We start from the raw sequence: 22,919 nt of genomic DNA, 5'->3' as shown, positions 1-22,919 counted from the left end.
CCACAGCTACTGGTGGAGCAAACCAAAGAGAGGGGGGTTCCAGACACAGTATTAGCTCGGAGAATCAATTCCGAAGCAACGCTGGATCGGAGCTTCACGCCGGGGAGGCTTTGGAGTTTGGGTGCAAGGAACGTGCCCCTTTTACAGCCACCAGCACTGGCCCGCTCCCTCCCTTGAAGCCCAGGGCTCTGCCGTAGCCTCCCCTCTCGGAGAGGTTTGTGCCACGCCCTCTCTCCGCGCCTGGCTATGGAAGGCTCACTCGCTGTGCAGCCTTGGGGGGGGGGGGGGGGGAGATAAGAAAGGGTGAGAAGGGAAGGGGAGAGGTGGGTTTTCCTGGAGCGGGAGGGAAAAGCGTAAAAGAAGCATTTGCTCCCCAGGGCAAACACAGCCGCCTGAGGTACCGCTGCTGCTGCATGAGCCGCGGGGGGGAGATGCCCTGCTGCTGCTGCTGCTGCTCCTGCCGATGGCTGCTGCTGGCGTCTCTGCTGTGGGCGGCAGGGGAGTGCCAGCTTCGAGGTGAGAGCCCGGCAACCCCCAGCCTGGGAGATCAGAGCGCAGACCGGGGGGCGCTTGGCGGAAGCCGCTGAAGGGAACTTGTTGCACGCGGGGGCTGTTTGCGCTGGCTTTGGCCGGGCCACGCTTCCGCGGTGGCTGCGCCGCTGGCTTTCGGGGGAGGGGGACGGGACGGGCTCGGAATTGCTTTCTTGAATACTGTTCTGCAGCTCTGCTGCCAATATCCCGAAAATCGGAAGCTACCCCGGCCCCTAGGAGGGTTGGCCTCGGCTGGGGACGGAGCAGTAAAGCTCCCCGCCAGGGTTTAGCGTGATCGGCTCCGGACTAAAATGCAACTTGCCCTTGTCTACACCCGCATCGTGAAATGTATCAGACTCGCACTTCGGAGCACACGGTGTTTGGCCTCGCCTAGAGTCCGACAGACCCGAAATGAGGGGCCTGAAGAAGAGCATGGTTCAGTGTCTCTTGTTTTCTCCTTCAGTCCTTGATCTCTCTCCCTCCCCATTCCCGTGAGCTTTTTGTCCTCTTCGCCCTTTTTTCCCATCGCCCCATCTCTCCCCAGCCTCTGTAAATCACAACCCCCGCCCCGGTAGCTCTTTTATCTCCTCATCTGCTGGCACTGGGGGTGGGGGCTGCCCGGCCTCGCTGCTGCCGTGGCAAAGGGGCCGCCCCGCGGCTTTGCAGCACCAAGGGGCTCTTTGAAGTGAGGCGCGATCCGAGGGCAAGGCGCCCTGCCTCCCTCCCTCCCCCGCCGCCGGGGCGACTCGCCCCCTCTCGGGACGGGCCATCGCGGGTTCCTGGAGCACTTTTTAAACTTCTGTTGGAAAGCCCGGCTGCTGCCCCATCCCCCTCGGAGCAGTGACACGCGGGCTGGGCGCTGGGAATGAATGGGGCGGACACTCTCTCCGCAAAGCCCGCTTTGCATTGTCTCCTAGGAGAGGCAGCCAGCCAGAACCAGGCTCCTCTCTCTCCCTGCCCCCCACTCGCCACTCGGCTGCTTGGGGCTCCGGGGGCTATTGTGAGCCTGCCTAGCCCCTGGGGCCCGCCTTTTCCCCTCCTCCCGCTCCGCCGGCTGGAAAGGGGACGGGGCAGCCGGCTCTGGGCTGCCAGTGAATCAGCCCGTGTCCCCTGGAAAGGATGGCCTTTAGCAAAGTCAGAGGCTCGGCTAGGCATTGCTATTGCCGAGGGGAAGCGTTTAGGGGACCAAGCCGGTATACCAGGGTGGCTTTGCGATTATTAATTTATCTTTACCTTTATAAGGAGCCTATCGTGGTATCTGGGAAACTACACACCCTTTAGATGAGGACACAAATACTTATGTGCCGCTGCTGTTGACTGGGTGGGTGCAGAGATTAACCACGGTGCTTTACTCCCCCGGGGTCTGAATTCCTTATCATTTTAGGCGTAATATTTGCCACTCCTATAATCCCCCTCCCCCCTTGAGCATCACTGCAGTCGATGTTTGACAGATAAGACGCGGTCCCTGCCCCCAGGTACTCTTAGTTGGAGGAAGAGGGTCCGGCACAAAGATTTCCTCACTTTTCCTGGTGTAAATCAGAAGTAGCTAACTCCATGTATAAGTGGAGCTGAGCGCATAAGAGGAGGTCAAATATTAGCTGGCAGTGAAATAAGCTAGTGCTGGTCAATTTCAAAAATGGCTTTTGCAATGATTCTTTAAAAAGCATTTTAATAGTGAATAACTCTGCCCAGAGTTGTAGTAGGTTTGGTTGCTTGTGGCATCTCCTTCTGTTACTTTTGAAGTGTTGCTTGGCAGGTCATGCCCAGAGGCTGCTGTCTGGTCTAGGTCCCATCCCAGAGGGAAGTAAGACCTATAGACTGTTTGCTTGCTTTGCCCTTCCCAAGAGTTGCAGCCTGTTTACTGCTTTGCCCAGCCCAGGGGGCCAATTCCCCAAGTGCAACTGCCTGCCCCAGCCAGGAGGTTGCAGGGCTCTAGACTATTTGCTTGCTTTGCCCTTCCCTGTTAGTGGTTGGAATCACTGCCTTTATGAAGGATGCATGCTGCTTTAGATCTATATTAAAGCCTTTTTTTAACATCTGGAGATCAATCTAGTCTCCAGTCCCAGTTTCCATCTCTTGATTAGACACTGGGGACCTTAATAGGAGAAAACTTAGCTGGAATAGTCTCTGTATCTCTACCGTGTCCCCTCATTGAGGAAAGTGACCAAAGGATCTTCCTATTCCTGATTCTCTTACCATGCCCTCACCTCAGCCCAGCCTTTGGCCTACCCCAAACTCCTTTTGCCTTTTGTTGAGCTGGGAGAACATGGATCCCTCTCCATGATCCGTATTAGTTTTAACCTCCACACCCACCATCCCCTTTACACATCAGAACTGCACTGGTTTTGCTGGCAGGGATCCTACAAATTCATGGTGGAAAGGGCCGTTGTTCCCTAGTGACTAATGTTAAATGCTTTGGTAGTCCATGGGAGCAGGGTTTATTTACATAAACTAGACAATTGCTATATGAAGAATGAGGACTGAAGTCTTTTACACATGTAAATTGGAGTAATTATTCAGCATTATACTCTTAAGCTTACTGGAGTCATCTGTTAGAAGTCTTTGTTTTTCTAATAACTTTCTCATACTCTTTCTTTAGGTCTAAGCTCACCAGTGAAGATTTTTTTCCCCTTTAGAAAGTTAGAGAGAAAGTTACAGAGCCACTATTATTTCTCGAGTTCTGGGGACTGTTTTGCAATGGTGTTAGTTATGGACCAGAAACTCTCATCTGGGGCTTGATCCAGCTCCCAGTGAAGTGAGCGGCAAAACTCTGATTGATTTTAGTGGTCATAATTAAGTCTCTACTGAAGAAATTAATTAGAAATGCTGGCTACATGCTGGATATATGTAGGACTTAATTTTCCTAAATGAAATCAGTAAGCTGAAGTATGGCATTCAAGATAGACATATGTTGGCATCTGGAAGTTTACACATTGCAGATGTGTTTATTACCATGATTGTACATTCAAAACTTCTGTTGCCTGAGTAAGGCATGCAGGATTGAGCCCAAATATATGTTGTCAAATTCTGAATCCATGTATATGTGAGAGCATTGAGTAAATTTACCTGTACTTCTTTAGATGACCAGTCTATTTAAAAACAAACAAACCAGTACAAGGCAAGGCAAAATCTATAGCTATGTTATGGACATTTAGGTAGAATATATAAGTGCAATTCATCAGGACATTTAAAATGTCAAAGTCTTTCAGTATTAACTGCCATTTAAAGTATATTAGCATATAGTTTTAACAGCATAAACAGTAATAAAAATATTACACTTTTACAAGAGGGCAAGTAACTGTGAACGTGGAAACCCTAAGTTTCACACACACAAATTCTCAAGGGTCAGATTGCAAAAACTTCTGTAAATTAATGCAACGGGTATATTATTAATATTTCAAATAATGTTTTACACAGTAATCTGAAGACTTGCTGATGAAATGTATCTTGACTTTATGTTGGAGATTACACATTCCATCAAATTTGATTGTAGCTAAACCTCATCTTGTCAGTTTTATTTAGTGGTTACTGTACTCTTCTTTCTTTCGCTTGGTTGTTTCTGTGTTTCTTTTTCAAAGATTGGGTCAGAAAATCATTCTTTCCATTAGCTTACAGATTTCTTTGCATGTTGATATGGATGATACCATTAAAGTGGTGAATATCAGAACCCATCTGGTGGATAATGGTCTTACAAAAGTTTAACATTCCATTATTTATCTCATGATACTAATCCAAAAAAATGCAAGGAATGTTATGGCAATACAAATGATTGTATTACTTTTGGAGAAAGTAAAAACAGCTGAAGTTCAGAATATCTATACTTTTTAATATCAAGGGAATCTTAAAACCTGGTTTGTTGCACTGCTGGAAAGGTTTGAAAGACTAGACCACAGTTGGTGCTGAGATCACAAAACAAAAATTAGCTTAGAATGCCCATGAAAATACCATTGATAAAATTATCTCTTCAGCATTTCCTGCTTTTCAGTACATGTCTGCATATTTCCTGACAGCAAATCAGGAAACTATAGAATACAATAGTTGTGTTGGTTTGTCAGAAGATTCTATTGTCTCCTGTGTAAAAAAGAAACACAGCATGGTAAAGAAAATTCTGTGGTATAGTCTTTCAATCAGTAATCTAAACACTGTTATGTGTAAATTTGAAAGGTTTCTTCCATATAAGATGGATATTTTACATACACATTAAATTTATTAGGTATTTTGGTAGCATATCTATCCTAATTTTTCCTCTTGGTTATTGAATGGCAAACACTGATTATAGAGACAAGGTGGGTGAGGTAATATCTTTTATTAGACCATCTGCTGTTGGTGAGAGAGATAAGGTTTCAAGCTCTTACCAACAGAAGTTGGTCCAATATAGTATGTTACCTCACCCACCTTGTCTCTCTAATATCCTGGGATCAACATTGCTACAACAACACTGCATACAAACATTGATTAGGTAATTAATGGACCTAATTCTTTTTATTGAATTGGATTTCCCACTACTTGTCAAACTGTTGTAGTGTTACTTCTGTAGATTCAACACCCAATCTCTCAATAAAGAAAGCAGCTTTTTTATAGGCAGGTAGCAGTGGTGACTTCCAATGTGATTACATTGTAGATTGCAGCTTTATTCAGCTGCATGTCAGTGGGTCATACCTCAACTCATTTTTATGAGTCAGAGTGTGTTGCAGTAACCTTGCTGTCCATGGACCTGGGAATTTGGAATCAGTAATTTAGGCCTTTTCTCCATTCACAATCATCTGTGCCAAATGAGGGAAGTCTCTGTATGCTATCTAGCACACACGTATAGGCACATACTCTTCCTTGTGCATAACTACATGCTAGTCAAATGCATGTTTTATATGATGACAGGGTCACTTTCAGACCTTCACAAAATTGTGAATTTTATGTTTTAATTTGGAATTAATTTAAACCAACTTTTGTAACACTTTCAAAAAAGTCAATTTGAACTTTCAAGATGTGCTGGACAATATGTCCCTAAATATTGCATGGTGCAGAATGAAAAAGCATGTCATAAGAATTTAGGAATTGCTATACTGGCTCAAACTAGTAATCCTTCTAATCTCGTATTTTGTTTCCAGCAGTGGTAAGTACCAGATGTTTCACAAGCAGGTATAAGAAACCTTGTGTTATTTGATGATGGACTCCTAGGGAAAGTTTCTTTCTGAATGCCAGTAGTTGGCTTATGCTCTCCAACAGGAGAAATTATATCTCTTCCAATGCTCTTGTTTATTTTTTAACATTTATTATTGTAACTCTAGATATGGTAATTCTGGATATGCTTTTATCCATATAAATATTATATACTTTTAAAAATCCTGTTAAGATAATACTAAAAGAAGCTGTAAATCCCTTGACATCTGGAAAAGAAACTGAGTGCTCTGTTTCAATCTATATGGGAATCTCAGAAAGGCAGTAGTGCAAGCAAACTGCAGTTAAGAACAGTGAAATGATGAGCTAAAAAGGTGCGATAAGTCAGGGACAGAATGACAGGTTTCAGAGTAGCAGCCGTGTTAGTTCTGTATTCGCAAAAAGAAAAGGAGTACTTGTGGCACCTTAGAGACTAACCAATTTATTTGAGTTAATCGATGTTCCATGATAAGACTGAAAACCCATGTATCTTCTTACAATAAAAAACAGTTGGGCAGAAGTATCTGATGTACAGCGGTCTACAATGCTCAGTGCCCCTCATTATCACTGGTCTCAGAGCGTCAAGTACAAACTGGGACACTGTGTGTGTGTGTGTGTGTGTGTGCGTGCACCTGGGAGAAAGAGGGCCACAACAGCAACCTCAAGTTCTGGTGTTAAGGGCTGTGCACTTTCTTTTACAGAAAATGGGCAGGTAAGGCCTTTGTATAGTGAGCTTTTTAGTCGTGCATACTACACAAGTCCCACTTTAATCTGCCTACCTATCAGGTAGTCTGATGTAGTGCTGCTTCACTGTACTGTACATCCCTTCGGAATGTTGCCTCCATGTGTGCAATAAAAATATATGGCCCATAGACTGATATTAAGCAGCATTCTAATATTTTGGGATGAAAAAGAGCACTGGTTTGTAAATCTCAATTAACTGCCAATTTTTATCACTCAGATGTTCAGTTTAGGGGGGAAAAGAATCAGGAGATACTTCAGCTATCCACGGTGACTGAAATAGAACAAGATACACTCCTGGATGAGAAACTTTCTAAAATAAAACATTAAATGCGAGCCCTAATCAGTGTATCCTTAAATGTCAAATTTTGCTCATATTATTTCTTTTACATTTTCCTTCTATTTTATTTTAAAAGAAAGCCAAAGCTAAAGAGCAACATGGTCTTTGTTCTACCCACAGAGTACAAAGGTATGTGAAGGAGAAAAATCTTGTGAATGCATTCTAAGTAGGCTGAAGATTAAGATAAAAACCCACTTGTCTGCCATAAATATTTTTTTTCATGCCCTAAAGGCTGAAAAGTGTATCTCCTGTAAATTATCAGCATATCTTGATTAGTTGTTGGTATTTACAGCACTTTCACACAAAGCAAGGATCTTCAGACAGAGCCTGTCTCCTTTTTTCTATGTCTTTGTTTATAAAGGGATAAAAGGCTGAGTCATTCCATGCTGAGATGGCCTTCCTGATGGGACAAAGAACTATAGTATCTATAGAAAGAAAAGGAGTACTTGTGGCACCTTAGAGACTAACAAATTTATTTGAGCATAAGCTTTCATGAGCTACAGCTCACTTCATCGGAATGCATCCGATGAAGTGGGCTGTAGCTCACGAAAACTTATGCTCAAATAAATTGGTTAGTCTCTAAGGTGCCACAAGTACTCCTTTTCTTTCTGCGAATACAGACTAACATGGCTGCTACTCTGAAACCTGTCATTACGTATACTATCTATGTTAGAGAGAAGCTCTGCAAAATGAGAGAGCCTAGTTCTTCTTTGATTTAGAAGAGTTTTCATTAGTTTATAGTAACCTGTAGCACAGTTGCGTGAATACTCTCAAACTATGTGTGTTTGAGGTCCATTAGTGATCACCTTACATCTTACTGTAGCGGCTCATGTGGCGCCTCATGGTCTCGGACACCATCTGATGGTCCAGGGACATCTACATTGAACACCTTCCCGGCCACCGACAGTACCAGGAGGTGTGAGCCGGTATGATATCGTGCACCAACTATGGGAAAGGGACTGAGAGACTTTTTCCATTGGACCATATGAACTGGAACCATAAACTCACTGAACGTTAAATCCCACCAAATGAGAGTAAATCCATCCTCATCATCGTATCCACTCATTATACTCCACACCTGAAAATAGCCATTATATGAACAACATACCCCTATATCTCAATGTCTGTACTTTGACCTGTTAAACTTTTACCCCCAATTGGGGAGATTGCAGATTATGTATTCCTTACGCCACCCGTTCCTAAACCGAATTTTGCACCCCTTGATAGTCTGTACCTTATTCCCTCATAACCAGAAACTTCTATGCTTAAACTCTGTACTGTTTTCTTTTTACTTCAACATCATCTTAATAAAATTACATCTGTAAGCAATTCTCTACTTTTGTGAGCTGCCCTAGAATGCTGATACATGCAGGTACCATAGAATGGGCACTGAATTTTGGTCTTTTAATTTCCAGTTCTTTTCAGTGGGACTATTTATGGGGTACTAGTTCATATTATAAAGAGCAGGCAGCTCTGTCTTAGTGTATAATGACTAATGCTCCTGCTACAGTAATTACTTATACTATTTCTTTTTAATTAAATGTTGTATTTGTATGCTTTTGCAATAATGCTGCTCTGTTGAGAAAAAAATGGCATATTTCCACTTAAATCAAAGTTCATGATACATTATTGTCAGGCATTAAAAATAAGTATGAATGTAAAATTTTACAGGAATTAGATTTAGGAAATTAGAATTAGGAAATAGATTTATTTTATAGTTAAATTGATTACACTTAAAATTTTACATGAAAACCAGAAGCCATGTAGGAGCATAGCTATGTTGATATAATACCATCAAAACATAAGCCTTCAACCCCCCCTTTGCAAATGGGTAGATGCAGAAAATGTAGGGGCCAATCCCTCTATAAGATTTTGTTTTTCCCATGAGGAGCCCCCAGTGTGTGGGCAGACCCCTATAATTTTTTTCCTGTTTGCCCCTGACAGGACAATGTGGGTAGGTCTCTCTGAGTCATGGTTTTTATCAAAGGAGAAGATGATCTGGTTTTTATAGTATTTCCTGTAAAACCCTGCTGGTTTAATCTCTGCTTGATTCGATGAGACTTTTCTATAAGTGCATGCACACTGACTCATTCTGTCTTTACCCACTTTCACTCCTGGCCTAAGCCTTCCAAGAGTGGCAAAAGCCTATAAGACACCCACAGAGGACACCTACTGAGTTGAGGAAAAAGGAGCATGCCACAGAGTTGATATTTCTCTTTCCCTTCTATGCTTCTCCCAACAGCCATGTTCCATATTGGTTCTGCTACTTTCTTCTTAGACTCAGACTTTAAGGTCAGAAGGGACCATTATGATCGTCTAGTCTGACCTCCTGCACAACGCAGGCCACAGAATCTCACCCACCCACTCCTGTAACAAAACTCTAACCTATGTCTGAGCTATTGAAGTCCTCAAATTGTGGTTTAAAGACTTCACGGTTCAGAGAATCCTCCAGCAAGTGACCTGTGCCCCACGCTGCAGAGGAAGGCAAAAAACCCCTTCCTCTGCCGATCTGTCCTGGAGGAAAATTCCTTCCCGACCCCAATATGGCGATCAGCTAAACCCTGAGCATGTGGGCAAGACTCACCAGCAGACACCCAGGAAAGAATTGTCTGTAGTAACTCAGATCCCAACCCATTTAACATTCCATCACAGGCCATTGGGCATATCTACTGCTAATAGTTGAAGATCAATTAATTGCCAAAATTAGGCTATCCCATCATATCATCCCTTCCATAAAATTTATCAAGCTTAGTCTTGAAGCCAGATATGTCTTTTGCCCCCACTGCTTCACTTGGAAGGCTGTTCCAGAACTTCACTCCTCTGATGGTTAGAAACCTTCATCTAATTTCAAGTCTAAACTTCCTGATGGCCAGGTTATATCCATTTGTTCTTGTGTTCACATTGGTACTGAGCTTAAATAATTCTTCTCCCTCTGTGGTATTTATCCCTCTGATATATTTATAGAGTGCAATCATATCTCCCCATAGCCATCTTCTGGTTAGGCTAAACAAGCCAAGCTCTTTGAGTCTCCTTTCATAAGACAGGTTTTGATTCCTTGGATCATCCTAGTAGCCCTTCTCTGAACCTGTTCCAGTCTGAATTCATCTTTCTTAAATATGGGAGACCAGAACTGCACACAATATTCCAGATGAGATCTCACCAGTGCCTTGTATAATGGTACTAATGCCTCCTTATCCCTACTGGAAATACCTCGCCTGATGCATCTCAAGACCGCATTAGCTCTTTTCACTGCCATATCACATTGGCGGCTCATAGTCATCCTGTGATCAACCAATATTGCGAGATCCTTCTCCTTCTCTGTTACTTCCAAGTGATGCGTCCCCAGTTTATAACAAAAATTCTTGTTATTAATCCCTAAATGCATGACCTTGCACTTTTCACTATTAAATTTCATCCTATTACTATTATTTCAGTTTACAAGGTCATCCAGATCTTCCTGTATGATATCCTCGTCCTTCTCTGTATTGGCAGTACCTCTTTGAGTCATCCGCAAACTTTATTAGCACATTCCCGCTTTTTGTGCCAAGGTCAGTAATAAAAAGATTGGTCCCAAAACTGATCCCTGAGGAACTCCACTAGTAACCTCCTTTCAGCCTGACAGTTCACCTTTCAGTGTGACCTGTTGTAGTCTCCCCTTTAACCAGTTCCTTATCCACCTTTCAATTTTCATATTGATCCCCATCTTTTCCAGTTTAGCTAATAATTCCCCATGTGGAACCGTATCAAATGCCTTACTGAAATTGAGGTAAATTAGATCCATTGCGTTTCCTTTGTCTAAAAAGTCTGTTACCTTCTCAAAGAAGGAGATCAGGTTGGTTTGACATGATCTACCTTTTGTAAAGCCATGTTATATTTTGTCCCAATTACCATTGACCTCAATGTCCTTAACTACTTTCTCCTTCAACATTTTTTCCAAGATCTTGCATACTACAGATGTCAAACTAACAGGCCTGTAGTTACCCGGATCTCTTTTTTCCCCTTTCTTAAAAATAGGAACTATGTTAGCAATTCTGCAGTCATTCGGTCCAACCCTTGAGTTTACAGATTCATTAACAATTTTTGCTAATGGGCTTGCAATTTCATGTGCCAATTGCTTTAATATTCTTGGATGAAAATTATCTGGCCCCCCTGATTTAGTCCCATTAAGCTGTTCAAGTTTGGCTTCTACTTTGGATGTGGTAATATATACATCCATATCCTCCTTCCTATTTGTCATCCTACCATTATCCCTAAGCTCCTCGTTAGCCTCATTAAAGAGTGAGGCAAAGTATTTGTTTAAATATTGGACCATTCCTAGATTATCCTTAACATCCACTCCATCCTCAGTGTTTAGCGGTCCCACTTCTTCTTTCTTTGTTTCCTTCTTATTTATATGGCTGTAGAACCTTTTACTATTGGTTTTAATTCCCTTTGCAAGGTCCAACTCCACATGGCTTTTGGCCTTTCTCACTTTATCCCTACAAGTTCTGACCTCAATAAGGTAGCTTTCCTTGCTAATCCCTCCCATCTTCCACACGTTGTAGGCTTTCTGCTTTTTCTTAATCACCTCTCTGAGATGCTTGCTCATCCAGTTTGGTCTACAACTCCTACCTATGAATTTTTCCCCCTTTCTTGGGATGCAGGCTTCTCATAGTTTCTGCAACTTTGACTTGAAGTAATTCCAGGCCTCCGCCTTTAGATCTGCAAGTTCTTCAGTCCAATCCACTTCCTGAACTAATTTCCTTAATTTGTTAATGTTAGTTCTTTTGAAATCAAAAACCTTAGTCACAGATCTATTTTTGTTTATCCTTCCATTTAGTTTGAACTGAATTAGCTCATGATCGCTCGAACCAAGCTTGTCCCCTACAACCATTTCTTCTATGAGGTCCTCACTACTCACCAAAACCAAATCTAAAATGGCATCCCCTCTTGTTGATTCAGCAACTACTTGGTGAAGGAATCCATCAGTTATCGCATCCAGGAAAATCTGAGTCCTATTATTATTACTAGCACTTGCCCTCCAGTCTATATCTGAGAAGTTAAAGTCTCCCATGATCACACAATTCCCATTAGTATTTACTTCATTAAAAACATTAAAGAGGTCTCATATCCAGATCGGATCCCGGCGGTCTATAGCACACCCCAATCACTATCCCAGGGGAGGCTCTAGTAGCTTTCTTCCCCAATGTGATTTTTGCCCGGACAGACTCTGTCTTATCCATTCCATCACTTATTTCTTTACCGTCTACCTCATCATTGATATACAATGCTACTCCACCACCTTTGCCTTTATTTCTGTCTTTCCTAAACATCACATGCTCTTCAATACCTGTAGTTCAGTCATGACTACCATTCCACCATGTTTCTGTTATCCCTATAGTGTCTGGTTTCACTTTCTGCACCAGTAGCTCTAGTTCCTCCATTTTGTTACCTAGGCTCCTCACATTGGTGTGCAAACATCTTAATTTTTGCTGTTTGGCCTCGCTCACATTCTTTACCCAATTAGGCACAGACATTCTACTGCCAGTATCACCTATTAGACTGGTATGTACACTGCTCTTCCTCCTTATGTCCATTCTGCTACCCACGGCTGTATCCTTTTTTACTTTGTTTTCTTCCCTCTCAATGTTAAAATCTGGCGTGGAGATTACCTGGACATCTCCCAACCATCTCCCCCAGATTCCTAGTTTAAAGCTCTCTTGATCAGTTATGCCATCCTAGAAGTCTATTTCCCTCCTTACTCAGGTGAAGTCCATCCCAAGAGAACAGTCCTCTGTCCATGAATGCTTCCCAGTGGCCATAAATCCCAGCCAGGCATATTCTCCCTTGATACATTCCAGCGAGAATCCAGCCGTATCATTTGTTCCCACATGAAGGACAATCAGTGGATTCTTTCCCACTCCCGTTAGGATCCTCTTCAGCCTCAGGTCCACGTCTTGTATCTTAGCACCTGGCAGACAGCACACCCTTCTGTTCTCTGGATCAGCTCTTGTTACAGGCCTGTTGTTCCTCTCAGCCTGTCATTCCTCTCAGGAGTCCCCAGTCACGTAGACATGCCTTTTCCTGGTGGTGGTGCGATTCTCCAGTCTATCTCCTGTTCCCTCTGGCTGCAAGTCCTCTCGATTCCGATTGTCCCTTGCAATCCTCTGCAACCCATCCCGTATCCTCCTGGGGCTCATATTTGGTGTTATCTCCATTGACTCTTGCCCTGTTCCGATAGGACTAGCTGCTCTTCTCTTCTTCCTTGCCCTCTCACCTTCAGTGACCACCTGCTGTGCCCCTTCTTCATTTTCCAACTCCGCAAACCTGTTCCTGAGCTCTGTTTCTCCTTCACTAGCCCCTCTTTTCCTCTGCCTGGTTCTCTTAGTCACATGCTTCCACTGTCCACTTTCCTCACCCAGCAGTCTCCCCTCAGAGTTCTTCGGTCCTGCTTCCATCTGCAAGTCTGAGCTTTTCCCTTCAGTCTCCTCATGTCTTTGCTCCATCATCCACTCGAACCCCCTTCTAAACTCAACCAGAGTCTCCACCTGCATCTCCAATCTTCGGATCTTTTCTTCCATCACCTCTATCAGGCGGCACTTCATGCAGATGGAACTCTTTTCAGGAACCCCCTCCAGGATCATGTACATGCTTCAGCTTCTACATCCAGTCATCTTCATTGTGTCTTCCACTACTTGGGTCACTCCCACTGCTGCCTCTGTATTTGTCATCACCTTCTCACCCAAGTCCTGTTAGTAAATACCTTCTCCTCCAACAGAACTCCCACTCAAACTCCTCCGTTTACAGCTCTGTTTGCTGGCTCCTGTGCCGCTGCAGCTGTCTGTCTGTCATTCTGTCTTTACCCAGTTTCACTCCTGGCCTAAGCCGAGTGGCAAAAGCCTGTAAGACACCCACAGAGGACACCTACTGAGTTGAGGAAAAAGGAGCATGCCACAGAGTTGATATTTCTATTCCCCTTCTGTGCTTCCCCCAACAGCCATGTTCCATATTGGTTCTGCTACTTTCTTCTTGTGCAGACAGTGGGTAGAACTGAGTTTCTGCAGTGGTTTTATGAGCTTTAACATATTAAGATTTTTTTAATGGTTTATTAAACAGTAAAGGTCCTTGTCAAGGACATTCCCTGACCAATTTCCGGTAAATTCAATTAAAGCTTTGTGTTTGAAGACAGTTTTACAAATATAAGATATATCATTTTGTTGAGCTCTTTCATTGTTCTGCGAGACCCAGCCCACCTTTTGATTCCCACATGAGAAGTCATCATAGTTAAGCAACTGCCTTCCTGAAATGAAGGCTTTATTTCCCCCTCAATTCTGTCTTTGTTTTTACTGTTAGCTGTAAGTGACCTTGGAGATAGACTCTAGAGGATGCAGAGAATGTGTGTCTATCGTATTTGTTTAAGCTTTTCTTTGCTATCAGTCTGCAGTGATTTAGGCTGGCTTGGTGGGAAGGAAACAGGATGAGAAGAGAGTCTCCCGTGGTCAGTGTATCCAGTTAATAAATTGAAAAGGCCTTTTCTCAGAGGTTGAATGAAATTGTCTTCATCTCTAAAAGCTTTGAGTGGCCTGTGGATTTTTTATTTTATATAGGGTACTAACTGTATCAGCACCTTTATCAAACATTGTACTAATATATAGATCCCTTGAGTCCGATTCACCACTGCATTAACCTCCTTTTACTCCCTGTGCAACTACATTGCACTTACAACAGTGTAAAATTGGAGTAATTAAGAAATGAATTGAGCTTTTAGTCTTCATATATTGAAATTAGGTGTTCCCTGTATCCTACTTCTTTTCTCTAATGCTGAGAAAATGACAGTGATTTTAGGAATTGGGAGATATTCTGCATAAATTAGAAGCACACATTTAAAAATATACAGTGTTGGAGACTTACCAGTTGTTTCATCCAGTAGTTTCATTTTGTTTGAAGAAGTCTAGACAATATATTAATAAGTCTACTGTTATCCAGTGCTTCAGTAACTGACAGAATGGTGGCTACTAGAGAACAGATATAATGAAGTTTGCAAAGCACAAAGTGTGAAGTATTGCATATTTTTGTTCCTTTTCTTAAAAGAAAAAAGTCCTATCAGACCTTACAATTCCTATTTTATTACTCACCTTAGAAGATGCAGCCCAATGACTTATACTGGAAATTTCACCAGTGCCAAAAGACATTTAAGAATAATTTCACTGTAGAGTTAATTCCATAAAGACTTCAAGGGGTCTGGTTTTTGAATTGTGATTGATCTGTATAACACAAGTCAGACACTGGATGGAAAAAAATACAGATTTCTTGAAAAAGGAAAATCTTGGGTGAAGAATGTTTCAATTTTTCCAAAGTATATTAGTTTGTTAATATGACACATTAGGAAAATATGTGTGACGTTTTAAAAATATAAAGACAGATGAAGAGTAGTATAGAAGATCAGCATAATTCAAAAGAGCTTCCATACTTTAGGTTTGATCATTAACACATTTTGTCGTTGGACTGTACAAGTAATAGACTTAATGGGCAAAATCCTGGCTCTAATGACATCAATGGGAAAAGTCCCATTGACTTCTCTGGGACAGGAATTCACCCAAGGAACATAAATGCAGATAAAATTAACATGAAAAGTTTTAATGTTCTCTTTAGATTTATACTGTTGGAGATTTTAGTTTATTTACATTTATGAAAGCCTCCATGCAGAGTTCTGGGGATTGTGCCACAGCTGAAAACATAATTCAACAGATCAAATAAACATTTTAAAAGACCTGTGTGTAAATCAGCCGTTGGCCTTTTCATTGTGATGGAATTGCCCAGGAGTCCAGCTCTTTCAGGAATAATTGGCATGGAGCTGTTTGATTTTAAGCTTTTCTGTACTAGTCAATGGGCCTGAATATGAACTCATTTACACATTTACTCATTAAATCAGGACTTACTTAATGGAATGACATTGGTACAAAGACAGAATTAGGCTCACTTCTGGTTTTATATGACTATACTTTCATTGACTTCAGTAGAGTTACTACAGATTTGCACTAGTGTACGTGTATCAAGACAAAAATTACTTGACCTGAGGTAGTTAGTGAGCATTAAACAACAGTAGTGGACCATTATTTGTGCTTCTTTACTGACATATACATTATGGCAGCCAAGTGGTGGAAATTCTACCATTCTTGTGTTAGCAGTTGGTTTGTGTGAAGTGTAAAGTATTTTGTTCATGGAAAAACTTACTAATATAAAACATGGAAAAATAACATACTTTGCTATCTGGCTTTCTCTTGTTAACTCTCCTTATTTTAACATATAAGAAGTTGATACACCTAGTTTATCTCTTGTACCAGACTGTAACATTTAAAAATTAACTTGTTCTCCTCATAACTCTTATTGTCACTCACTTGTTTCTATTGTATTCTTTAGCTGTAAGTGTAATGCTATGTGGAGTTTTTTCTTTACTGTGAGTTGTATGTGTGTGTATACACACGAGCGCACACACACACAGTATTCGTCTTTTAAAGACAAATGTAATACATTTAATTGTACTGTATCCTAATGTCTCTAGTGATCCTGGTGTTTCTACTTATCAGGATTAGAAGAGCTAGATGAGGGAAGTTTAAAATGGAGGTTGTTTGAGTTGTGTTAGGATATACAGAAAACCTGGTTAAATCAGAGTTGTGAAATCTATGCTGTTTAAAATTCTAGGATTCCATTCATTTGCCTATGCTGATTGCAAACTGCCTATCATATTACCACTATCTGAAAATACTTTTCAAAGAACATTGAAGAGCCCAGAGTTTGATTTTTTTTTAAATCAGTGTAACTCTGTTGATTTCAGGGGAGTTACTCTGGGTTTGCCAATCTGTAATTACTGAATAATTGTTCATATCTTCCTCCACCCCCCCTCCACAAAATAAATAAATAAATATAAACCACTAAGTTCACGATTCAGTAAAGTACTTAGGCACATAACCTAGATTTAAGCATATGTAGGCTTGTGGACTTTAGTGGGACAATTTATGTGCTTAATTTAAAGAGTAAGAAATATTTTTTAAAATCACTTGAAATCTAATAAGCCTGTGCCTGTTAATGGGTTAGTGAAAATATCAGTATTCCATCATGCTTTGTGACAAAAAATGAAATGTTTTTATCAAAAGTTATGAATGTAAATTTTTAGAGCCATTAGAGTTTGACAAAGAACTGTTAATCTCTTAGCCAGAAAATGCAAAAAATACTAATTCAAAAATCAGAGTAACGTGTAGGTGCTTGGAAATAAACACTCATAATTTTTATCAAGATTCATAAAAATCAAAATCTGAATCTTTTCAAGCCTAATCATAGTTTGTCTTATTTGAAGTATGCTTATAGTGTGCCTGCCAATAGCCTACTGAATGAGTCTGTCACTGCCAAAGGCACATTTGGGTCAAATTAATCCCCGGTGACTTCAGAGTGATTACACCAGGGATGACTTTGGTCTCCTGTATATTGCATCAGAATTGTAATGAGGGAAAATGATTATTCTATGCAGTGTATTGTGCAGATTTCCTGTGATGTTTTCTAGAGGCACAACAGGCCATTCTCTAACCACTAGTGATCAGAAGTAGGTCTTGATGGGAGCAAATTGCCCTACATCTACATGCTGGGAGGTTTCTTGGGCTTTTCTCTGAGTCAACTGTCCACTGTCAGAAACAGACACTGGATTAGATGTTTGTCAGCGTTCCCTCCCCACTCTGAACTCTAGGGTACAGATGTGGGGATCCGCATGAAAGCCCCCTAAGCTTATTTCTACGAGCTTAGGTTAAAAACTTCCCCAAGGCACAAATCCTTTGTCCTTGGATGGTATGCTGCCACCACCAAGTGATTTCGACAAAGAATCAGGGAAAGGTCCACCTGGAATTCTAATTCCCCCAAATTATCCCCCCAAGCCCTACACCCCCTTCCAGAGAAGGCTTGAGAATAATATACCAGCCAAATAGGTAAACCAGATTCTTAAAAAACAGAACTTTATTATAAAGAAAAAAAAATAAAAGAAGCACCTCTGTAAAATCAGGATGGAAGGTAACTTTACAGGGTTATCAGATTCAAAACACAGAGGATTCCCCTCTAGGCAAAACTTTAAAGTTACAGAAAACAGGGATAAACCTCCCTCTTAGCACAGGGAAAATTCACAAGTTGAAAACAAAAGGTAATCTAACACACCCTGCCTTATTTACTTACTCTTTTTGCAATATTGAGACTCACTTTAGAACGGTTTATTGGAGAAGGAGTTTTCTGACCTGATGCTTCTCTGCTTCCCAAGAGAACACAAAAACAAAGAGCACAAACAAAGCCTCCCCAGATTTGAAAGTATCTTCTTTCCCCATTGGTACTTTTGGTCAGGTGCCAACCAGGTTATCTGAGCTTCTTAACCCCTTATAGGTAAGGAGGAATTCTAGACTACCCTTAGCTGTATGGTTATGACAGTGTTCTACAGGTGTGATCCACTACCACAATTCCTATGCGAGACTTGTTTCAGTTTCTCTTTTTTTTCAGTCAAAATCTATTGGTGAAAGCTGGACTTGTTTACTCGGTAGTTCAGAAGACAGAAATCTCAATGAATAATATTTTACATATCACATTCTCCTATCCTTCTCCCCACAAAGAGAAACTTTAAATGGAGAGTGTTTATTATTGTGCCTTTCTGTGTGGAAAAGAAGCCTACTCACCCAGCACTCAAACAGGAATTTTTTGATTTTTAAAAGTAGAGGTTTGGGTCAGTGGATGAATGGTGAACTTTAAGCCAAGCTGTATTATGATTAAAGGGTGAATAGACCCCAAGTCCCTGGAAGTGGCACAGTATTATCTGATTTTAAGGGAGTAACTAAGTAACACATAGCAACTGATGCAACATGTGACATTTGATGACAATCTTTGTGGGTAAAGTTGTATATCCTGTACTTTGGTAGGGAGGAAGCGTTGATCTAGTGACAGGGAAGGGATTAGAGGGCTTCATCAGTGATGTAAAGATGACCCCCAGAATGATGTAGTGGACTGTAATCCCCCTGTCTGAGAGAAAAGCAGTTTGGAATATGACCGAACAAAGAAGAAATTCAGTGTACCATAGAGCAGGAATTGATATTTTCCTCCTATTAAACATGTGTAACCTTAAGGGTACTGTTCAGTCCTTGATAAGCGTTTGAAATCGCTATACAAAAAATGTTCACAAAGTGACTTGTAACTATATTTTTTTAAATGTACAGAGATGCCGAGCTCTCTCTATATGCACAAGATCATGTGCAATTAATTTATGCAACTCCAGCAGGAACTAAACCAGTATACAATTCTACTTTAAAGTAAAGTGCGAAAATGTAAATGTACATTTTATTTTGGAAACTTAGCCATTTTCCTGCTCTTCTCTAGTCACTGTTGTTTTAAGAAAATAGGAGAAAATAGTTGAGCAAAAAAGGGGCAGGACATATTTTACTTTCTACAACCAAGAACAGAAGGAGGCTATGTGTAATATATATGCTAACTGGTACCTTTGAAAAACAATTCACGGGCATGATTTGTGGTGTCCTACTCTCTCGCTTTTTGCCCAATTATTAGCTTCTTTCTAAGAGGGGAGATTTTGACATCAAAGATAAGGGAATGATGCAGTGATTTCATATACTATTAAATTTTATTTTATTTTACAGTTCTCTGGGCCAGGTCCTGAGCTGTGCCCATTTATACCCACTGAGGCTCTTGCCCTCTGTCTCAGCGCTTATACAGACTTACTGCTGCTTGAAGGAAAACTTTATTCTTCTTTTACATCTGTAGAGAACATGTTTCAAAAAACACCGATCTACAAGATGATTTATCGTTTTATAGCGTCATGCAGAGACACTACCACTTGAAACAGTTACTGATTCTTATGAGATTTTCCACTTATTTTAAAACTTAAATTTAATTTACACTGATTATTTAGTGTCGTGTTCTCGAAAGTAGTAAGTTGAAATTAGAAAAGTTCAAAATATTGTATACACAAAATATGCATTTACATTGTTACGTATGACTGTTTAATAACTCGTTTACATGAATCTGATAAAGAACATTACATGTTTTATGATCCCTCTGAAGTACTGTCACTTTTTGTCAGCCCTGGGTTCTCCTCCCAGGGAGATGCCAATAGGTTTGAGGGTTACAAATACCTTCCCATTCCTTATGGATAAATGAGAGGAGATATCCCGATTTTTTTTTTTTACCCTGTGGTAATATGGAGTCACGGTACAGGAGAGGTTGGAAACTACTACTTTAAACCTTTAAAATTCTTGTCAAAACTCTTGTTTTCAAGTCTTTGTGGTCCTTATTTCTGTGTGTTTGCAGAATCAGGCATAGAGAGGGAGATTTGCATCGACTTCAGTAGAAACAGGTTCAAGCACAGACTGTTGTACCAATAAAATAAAAGCCAGCAGGATCTTATTAAAGGGAAAAAGGCAAAATACCACATTTATTGTGAATACAGAAAGAATCATAGTAAGCAGTTACTTATAGTTATAACATTCCATTCAATCTCATATTTATTCACACACACACACACACACACACACACACACACACACACACACACACACACACACACACACACACACAGGTTCTGCAAGGTTGTTATCATAGTTACCAGCCTTAGAGTTGCTCATGCCAAGCCACTGGCCAGGTGGCCTGGACATGAGGAGGGAGCAGGGCCTTGTCAGATGCTCGTCTGATGCTCCTGGAAGTTGGTTTGCAGAATCAGACCCCAAAGTTCTCACTTTTTAGAGTCCATTTTTATAGGAATTTCTTCCTATGCCAGTCTATGGGAATTGCTTCATCATGCTGTTGCTGAATCAATCAGCAGATGGCACATTTCTGACGGCTCCGTGTTGCTAGATGTTATCTTGTTCTTTGGTTCTCCCATTCTTGAGGCTGTTGGGTGGATTGCAGTCTGCCCTCCGGGGGTCCTCTGGTTATTTCCACTTGATGCCTTCTTCAGCAGATGGACACTGGATTCTTAGGCTGGCACCTCCCTGATCATTCAGTTATTATCCACACCAAGCATCCATCCACATCCATCCTCTATCTCTATTTTAATCACAATTGTTAATACAACAAAAGGGCGGGGAGTCTCTGGGTGCTGTTTCTGTTGTTAGAGTATTGCTTTGAGTCTCTCTCTCTGTGAATTGCTTTGAGAACAGACTCTGTCTTAGAACGTACTAACACAATTAGCAGCTTGCAAGTTTCACACATAGAGGGAGAGAAACAGTACCAAAAACCAAGAGACCTCTTAATTAATAATACCCTGGAATTTAAACTATGGGGAATCAAACTCATTTGTGATTTTAATACAGAACTTCTTTAATATGATCCAACAAGACAGGATTTTCAGGATATAGAGAAGACGGTTGCCCCTTGGGTTGAAGACCAATAGCAGAAAACAATGTGTGCGGTAGGATAAATGATGCCTTCCCCAGAGCAGTAAGCATAGGGGAGTCTCTGTGGGTGAACCTCTAATATTTCAATGTATTTATATTTAACATAAAAAACTAATTCCAATATTTTCAAACTTCTGTGCCTAATAGGCATGGGATGTGAATGCTTAGCACCTTTGAAAGTCAGGCTGCTTTTTTAGAGGCCTAATTATTGAGATGCCTAAGTTTATGGCATCCAAGTTTTAAAAAGCTGGCCTAAAACAGGTCTGGCAATATGGTCAGTAAGTTTCCTATTGTTCAAAGTCTCATAATTCAATGGTAATATAGAATGAATTGTTAGGTAAGACCCCTTCACACCCAGAATGTAAGGAGAAACTGACAAACCGTTCAGTAAAATGTTTTAATAGCCAGATATCACGTTTACTAGTAGTTTTGTAGTGAAAGACGTTCTGGAGTTTAAGGTGACTTCAGGGATGGGGGGGCGGGGAGAAAAAGCTAGTGCTATTGTAAAAAGAATCGGAAGATATACGCTCCTCAGCATGTGGAAAAATAAGCAAAAACTAATTTCATGGTCTAGCAGGTTTGTTGTTCCCTGGCAAGTTGCCTGTCCATCATCCTTTGGCTCTTCTACTTTGGTTTAAATACTATTACTACTTTGGTTTAAATACCAGAGAAACCATTTCCAGGCAGATTCTTGAACAGTGCTCATGGTCTAAGAATCAGTACTTACAAGAAATGAATTAAGAGTAGTTTGAGGGAAGGAATACTGAAATGATACTTTGTAAATGCATGGCAGCTGTTAAAATTGTACCTGCAAATTAGCTAACTTTTACGTCCGATCAGATTATCTGATTTTGCTTAAATGCTGACTTTTTGTTCTTGTTTCTTCCTTCGCATATTCCCCCCTAATGTGTTACTGAATTGTTGTGCATCCAAAAAAGGAATTTAAAGGGTTTCTTTTAAATTAATAATTTCTAAATGCTGCTCACTGTGTACCTTATGACAGGTTTCAGAGTAACAGCCGTGTTAGTCTGTATTCGCAAAAAGAAAAGGAGTACTTGTGGCACCTTAGAGACTAACCAATTTATTAGAGCATAAGCTTTCGTGAGCTACAGCTCACTTCCTCAGATGCATATCGTGGAAACTGCAGCAGGCTTTATATATACACAGAGTGAGAAAACCTGGATTTGTGCTGGAAATGGCCCACCTGATGATCACTTTAGATAAGCTATTACCAGCAGGACAGTGGGGTGGGAATAGGTATTGTTTCATATTCTCTGTGTATATATAAAGCCTGCTGCAGTTTCCACGATATGCATCTGAGGAAGTGAGCTGTAGCTCACGAAAGCTTATGCTCTAATAAATTGGTTAGTCTCTAAGGTGCCACAAGTACTCCTTTTCTTTTTGTGTACCTTATATAGCTCTTTTAGATGCACTGATTTTATTACAGAAATAGCACCAAATATGCCTTCCCCACATTTTAGTGGCTTGCTAACAGACTTTTCCAAAATTAGATTTACAGATGGAGCAGTTTGTTGTCAGTGATAGAACAAGTCCAGAAAAGAATCTGAACTACTTGTTAACACCCAAACTTGCCCATGTGCTGCAATGCTATTGATGCAGTATGATTGATGGGAGAAAGAGGGAAATGGATGATATTGAGATAATAAGCAATGAAGGTTTTCCCTTGACTTCAGCGGGTATTGGAGTAATTCCCATATGACTAACTTAGAGGGAGGAACACTGACTAG

The 22,919-nt window shown here is 40.9% G+C and overlaps 1 protein-coding gene across 1 annotated transcript in view; it reads left to right on the top strand.

The window, feature by feature from the left end:
• Positions 1-231: 231 nt before the first annotated feature.
• Positions 232-22,919, top strand: part of LAMA1 (laminin subunit alpha 1) — a 155,182-nt gene continuing 132,494 nt past the window's right edge. The window contains 2 exon segments of the mRNA XM_073331559.2: positions 232-279; positions 282-516. Of these exon segments, the coding sequence (XP_073187660.1) occupies positions 247-279; positions 282-516 (268 nt within the window). The 5' untranslated portion in view covers positions 232-246.

This window comes from Lepidochelys kempii, chromosome 2, assembly GCF_965140285.1.
Source record: "Lepidochelys kempii isolate rLepKem1 chromosome 2, rLepKem1.hap1, whole genome shotgun sequence".
Taxonomy (NCBI): Eukaryota; Metazoa; Chordata; order Testudines; family Cheloniidae; genus Lepidochelys; species Lepidochelys kempii.
Note: the sequence above shows the minus strand (reverse complement) of the source record. Positions and strands in the feature narration are given on the sequence as shown.